Source organism: Battus philenor, unplaced genomic scaffold, assembly GCF_028537555.1.
Source record: "Battus philenor isolate CCGP_79_NKW_IND1 unplaced genomic scaffold, ilBatPhil1.0.hap1 SCAF_2, whole genome shotgun sequence".
Taxonomy (NCBI): domain Eukaryota; kingdom Metazoa; phylum Arthropoda; class Insecta; order Lepidoptera; family Papilionidae; genus Battus; species Battus philenor.
Window position 1 is genome coordinate 155,174 of NW_027181682.1, and position 6,629 is coordinate 161,802.

The 6,629-nt window shown below is 37.7% G+C and overlaps 1 protein-coding gene across 1 annotated transcript; it reads right to left on the reverse strand.

Annotated features, from left to right (window-relative positions):
- Window positions 1-1,004: 1,004 nt before the first annotated feature.
- LOC137922495 (uncharacterized) lies at window positions 1,005-4,921 on the reverse strand. Its single transcript, XM_068765521.1, has 4 exons — window positions 4,783-4,921; window positions 4,131-4,227; window positions 2,383-3,119; window positions 1,005-1,075 (listed from the first exon to the last, which is right to left on the reverse strand). Exons 1-4 carry the CDS (start codon window positions 4,919-4,921, stop codon window positions 1,005-1,007), a joined length of 1,044 nt encoding a protein of 347 aa, XP_068621622.1.
- Between the last annotated feature and the right edge of the window lie 1,708 nt (window positions 4,922-6,629).

Sequence of the window (6,629 nt, forward strand, 5' to 3'; positions counted from 1 at the left end):
GGAGTAAATCAAAAAGAAAAATGGCGTGTAATCTAACTTTATCAGTAAAGTTTTGATATAGTCTATGCCGATCTTGGGGAGAACTAGGAAGCAAGCAGCCAATGGTTTGCATCGAGTTTATAAAACAGAAACAGGTAATCCGAAGCGACAATTATTGAAAAATTATTTGTAGTTTTAGATATATAGCTTGGTATATTTGAACTGTCAAACTGTCCAGTCGTGTTTGCATTACTCCTCAATATAAAACATGTATAAATATTAACATTTACTTATTCTTGTATAAACCGAACGTTCGCAGTTTCTAAGACGAGATAAGTGTCCTATAAAGTGTTCGCGTGTGTACTTGTGGAGCCTTTGATGACTTGTTAATATTCACTACTAAACTAACAAAACTGTTTTAATAGTATATATGTATGTTAGTAATATGGTGAACTTTTACAACTTCTAGGACAACATGTGTTCTATAAACTGTAGGCGAACATACATGTGGGTTTTTTTCTCGTTGGAAATAATTAAAAAGCAATTGTTTTCTTATCTTGTACTTTTTGTAACTGCCCTCTTCATTATTACAAATTGAAACGCCTGCAAATCTTATCTTTGCTTATAGTTTTATTCATGCGCCTGTAAATATTATATAGCAAAGTCATGGATTGTTGCAAATGCAAAAAAGCCTTATCCTTATCCTTACACAGTGGGAGGTTCGCGCAGCTCTCAGAAACATCGATGCCAGCAAAGGCGTCGGGCTCGAGGGGAAACAAGCCGGTTTTACTTTAAGCAAACGCACGACACTATGTGTCTTCAACTCACCATTAATTTAATAATTGGTCAGCAACCGGGGTGTTCCCAATGCGATCGAAAAAAGCTTTCATTTCTCCTATACGTGAGTCAGGTCCAAAAACTAATATGGAGAATTACCGACCAATTTCAATTCTTTCCGCTATGCCCAAAATATTGGAAAAACTTGAACGTCACCAGGTCTATTCAGCCTTAAAAAGCACCTTAAATCAAGAACAGCATGGTTTTGTGCGCAGTAGATCCACTTTCTCAGAACAAATCTTCACGTTCTCAACATTTCCTTATTCATAAAATTAGACAAACGAATACAAATAGAAGCTATTTATACCGATTTCAAAGAGGCCTTCGATAAAGTTGATCACTTACTGCTACTGAGGAAAATTTCTTACAACGGAATTAAAGGCAATCTTTCACGTTGGTTTGCGTCTTACGTCTAACAACGTACTCAATCCGTTGTGCTTAGTGGCTACATGATTCCCTTGTTCCACTCGCATCAGGCGTTCCTCATTGATCAATAATTGGTCCCTTACCATTCATCTTATTACTTATCGTGCTTTATCAATTGCAAATATCTATTATATTAAGTTGTACTCTGAGGTCACCTGTTTGAATGATTTAAATTTAATACAGGATGACTTAGAGAGACTGGTTGCATACTGTAAAGCTAATAAATTATTCCTAGCTTATAATAAACTAGCTGACCCGGCGAGCTTTGTTCCGCCTTAATGGCAATAAATAAGCAGATTGTGTTTTTTTTTTGGAAAAAATACAAAAAAAAATTAAATAACTACATTAATCATTCATTATTATTTCTGTATTTTAGTACATAGGTTGCTCTTCACTTAAGTACCTTGTGATACACGACATTTTTTGTTTTATTATCAGGCGCAAAAACAAACAACGCAGATGGTCTTCCGACCCGTGAACATGCCACGTATAATTGACCATGTGAAAAACATGAATGTTCTAGATTTAAACCACAAACTTTTAAGGATTGGCCTTGTGATTTGTTGATGGTCATGGCAAATGCAAGACGTATCGGAAATTGAAGTCTTTTAAATTCAAACGGCATATCGGTTGGGATCATCGGGATCCTCGGAATGAGAACTTCCTCACCTTTGAATTTTCCTATCATTATCGTAGCGTAAATTACATTGTTCATCAATTTACTAACCACCAAACGCGTACCGTTGCACAGTTTTGGTTGGTTTATGTTTCGAAGCATGATTACTACGGAGCCAACCTTTAGGCGTAAATTGTGCGGTGGTAAGCCAGGCACGTCCAAAGAGTTTAAAAATTCAATTGGATAGTTGGTGGCTTCATCTTCATTTGTGACGCAGTCAATAGATTTGAATGAATGCATTGTTCCAATGATCTTATTTTGAATTATGTAGTTCAGGTCATCTACATCTTTATTCTTAGCCGCTAAAATTGCTCGCTCACTCAACCATTCATTATTTTTGTAGTTAGAAATAATATTTGGAAATACATTGTTGATACGTTCGTCTTTTGATGAGACAAAATTACAGAAATTATTTGGAAATGATATTAATCCGCTCGATTCATCGACAGATACTTGACCATTACCGATAGTCAGCAATTGCTCCGAGAAATCTTCAGCAGATGTATCATTAAGCAATGTAACTCTCATGTTTGTTGTCAGCTGCAGTTTCTTCACATAGCGCCATAGATTTGACGATTTGAGGCAAGCGTTTATTTCATCGGCAGCCGTAGATCTTGGAATTACTGGCAGTATTTGGCGGAAATCGCCAGACAGTAAAATCATTGCTCCTCCAAAACATCTCGAGTCATTGCGTAAATCTTTTAATGTTCGGTTAAGTGCTTCTAATGCACGTTTATGCGCCATTGTGCATTCGTCCCAGGTGATGATTTTCGATGCCGCTAAAACTTTGGCCATTGCTGAGTGTTTTGCAATATTACACGTTGGTTCTTCAATAGTTTGAAGATTTAAAGGTAATTTGAATGCTGAATGAGCCGTACGGCATCCTTCTAACGATGTGGCTGCTATTCCAGAAGAAGCAACTGCAACCGCTATGTTGGATCTCGCCCGAACAGTTGCTAAAACTAATGACATAAGGAATGTCTTGCCAGTTCCACCAGGGGCATCTAGGAAATATAAACCACCATTTTCATCAGCGATTGCCTTCATTAAAGTATCATAAACTTCCTTTTGTTGGTAATTTAACAGGGGCACATTCCTTTGAACTACTAAATCTAATCCCTGGTGATCATTTTCACGTTCCCGTTCCAATTCTCGATTAAATGCGTCATTCATTTCACGATTTGGCGCTGGCATTCCTAACCTGATTAATAAATTACCGCACATGAGGTAACACATATCTTCGATCAAGAGTAAAGCACGATTATGTATCTCCTCATTCATCTCAATATCGTGATTTCTGGAACTGACACGACTTTGATGTAAAATATCTTCTGACATACTATCCTTGTATTTGTGCCACAGTATTTAATGGAATGAGGCGTTACATTGCGGAAGTCCATCCTAAATAAGAAAGGACCAATATCTAGCCACTTCCGCACATGCAGTGGTTGTCGTGCATGAAAGTGCACCGCCCGCCAGCCCGCTCGTAAATGCGCATGCGACAGACAATGCCAACTACACAACCGCCACCGTAAATTCACCCAACACGTGTTTCACCCCTCCACGGGGCATCTTCAGGAGTTGTTACACCGATTAGTGCTAAACACCGAGAGGTGATTGGGGATTGATGGCACCACACGGTCCATGAATCATATTAGTAGTAACAACATCATGTAGGTCTGGATCGACTTCATGATCAGGAATCTCGGCACATATGATATCATCTATTTGGTCAGGCTGAATTCTTTCCACTAACCAAATAAGAATGTGTGCGTGCGGCAGGCCTCGCTTTTGCCATTCGATTGAATACATACAGCATCGAGTATCTCCAAAGACGCGTTGTTTAACAATAAAGTTCATCAGGGACCGAATTTTTTGCCTGAATATACGTGCTGTGATGTCGTGTCTATCATTTGATGTTTGTCCAGGAAGCAGCAATTGAGTAATTTCTATCCATTTTGGATTACAGGTAAAAGTAATAAAGAGATCTGGCCGGCCGTAATGACGAACATATGTCATTGCATCTTGTGCATATTCATGCATATGACGTGGGCTACCAATGTACGTCACCGGCAGAATAGTTAATCGACCAATATTAGCTGCATTTCTTTCAGTACTAACTGCATCACGTAAATGGATGTACTCCTCAGAACGCAGTTTGGCTTGGTTCAACCTAATAAATGTTAAACGTTCCGTTTCTATTTTTACATACATGTCAACGCAATACTGCTGAAACAATCGACGAAACCGCAGCAAATAGTTGTCAGCATTTTGAAGAATCCAATTCGATGGTGGATCTGTCCTTGTATCTACAAAATAAAAACCAGACAGTATTAACTGGGTTATAAACACTTTTTCTGTGGGAGAGTAGAGTTTAGTATTAGCAAATATAATACATACCAATAGATAAAGTAAGTTATTCTTTAACTACATTCTATGTAAGTACAAAAATAAATACCTTAAATTTCGGATTAAATCCTCCTTCTTCGATAATGTCTGCCCCAAATGACGTCATTTGGAAACAACTATTGTATTTTCGAGTATTTGCAAGAAAGTGGCGTGATTCTTGTGTTTCGCCACAAAGCAATGAATACAATGGCTCATGTGGCGGAGTCAACACTGGCAATTTCACTTTACCATTAAGGCAGCATAATCCAGGCGTTTCTCCGGAAAACTTTAATGCACCACAATACTCGCAAACAACGTCCATTTGCCCAATGCAAACGCTAGGATGCAAGCTGTAATCATTGCTGCAATCGTATCGAAACGCTGCTCGATTCAAATCAGCTAAATATCTTGTTCTGCGTCGCACATTATCTATTTGTTGCCTTCTGTTGTTCGCTCGACGATTCTGCATTGCCAACCGAGCTGTTTCACGGGCTGCTTCACTTTGCTCTCGTGATTGAGAAGCACGAAGCCAAGCCATATCGCGGCGCTGTTCACGTGCAATTTCTTGTTCTTCTTCAGTCCTTTCATTTGCAGTATTTTGTATTCTTCTTGCATTACGGCTTTGTCGGGAAAGATTCGATCGTCTTGGTCGCGGCATTATTAATTAAACTTCACTTCACTTCAATCCACTTGTTAATTATTTATTTAATAGAAATAGTTTTAATATTGATTTCTTACAAATATCAAATTGTCATCCATACGTCAATACATAGCTGTCATTTAACGTCAATTACATAGCTGTCATTTGCGTTTTGTTATTCCAAGTCTGATTCTTTTTTGTTATACCACGTTTTATAGTGACTGACGTTTCATGTCAAGTCACACGGGAACGCTGTCGAATAAAAAGTATCCTATGTCCATCTCCTGGCTCTAAGCTACCTCTCTACCAATTTTCAGCCGAATCTGTTCTGCCGTTCTTGAGTTATAAGTGGTGTAACTAACACGACTTTCTTTTATATATATAGAAGAAGATGTAAACACACGACTTGAACCAGAAAGGTTAATGTAATACAGGCGGATTTTGACATAGGTGGTAACTATCTCGCATCTGATGACACCATATGGGATTAGGGGCTATATCTGGACGCAAAACTCACTCTCGACAGACACATTGAGGAAGTTATTAATAAATCTTTTCGCATGCTGGGTTTTGTTACACTTATAATAAAATACTTAAAGCGCAGAGAGACACTTTCATCCCTCTTTATCAATCTTTAGTGAGATCGCACTTTAAGTATCTTTCCCTTGTTTGGAATCCACTGTATGCAGTCTAAAAAAATAAAATTGAAATAGTACATATTAAACTCCTTCGTATTATGAACTACCCCCATCGCCCATTTGCGTCGCCCCCGGTAATCTTATAAAAATTTGATAAACAGATATCGCATGTTATCATTGAAGGATTCGCGTTCTCAATTCAATGGACACCGCTTCATTTAAAAATATTTGTGCCGGCCATGTTAACCGTTCGGAACGGATTTTAGAATCCCTGCAGTTAGAACGCGTTCTAGATCTTTCTTCTATTTTACATCAACTGTTAAGACAAATATCGGTAAACGTGCACTCTCATATAGAATGTGACCTGCGCAATTCATATATTAGTGATATTGGTATATTCTCGTGCTCTCTTGTATCTTTAAAAAAAGACAATTTCATACAAAATAATTGGATATAAACAATACAATTTAAGCCTCATTGGAATGTGACGACTTGCTGTGACTCGTAATTATTACTGTCTGTTCTGCGGGAGGCGCTGGATTATTGATCACTGTTTGGTAATGTTTTTTTTTCGTTTTATCATTACGTGACTTTGATTCATTAAATATTCTTAGTGAGATAGTTTTAAGATAACAATTGTAACTAATTTTATACTTCCAAGTTTGTAATTTATTACTGCCTTTCTGTTTATATCCAATAAAATAAAATAAAATAAAATCTCTTCTCTTTTTGTTTTACAATGCTTTGAATTTTGTAACTCCGTTCTGAAAGTAACAATCATATTAAGAAATTTCGGCTCGTTCCCTTCCTTCATCGCAACCATCGGTTTACTGTCAGCGGAGCAAATCGTACATATATTTATATATGAATATATGTATAATTGTGATATCTATATACGAGTATAACTGTGACATGTATTCACAGGTGCGAGTTTTATTATTAAAATAGCCTTCGGACATTGAGGTTGAATCAATTCGCACCTCGCACCGTACGAACACATTCCGTCTAATACCTGCGCTCCTCGTTTTGACCTGCCGCTGCCTGA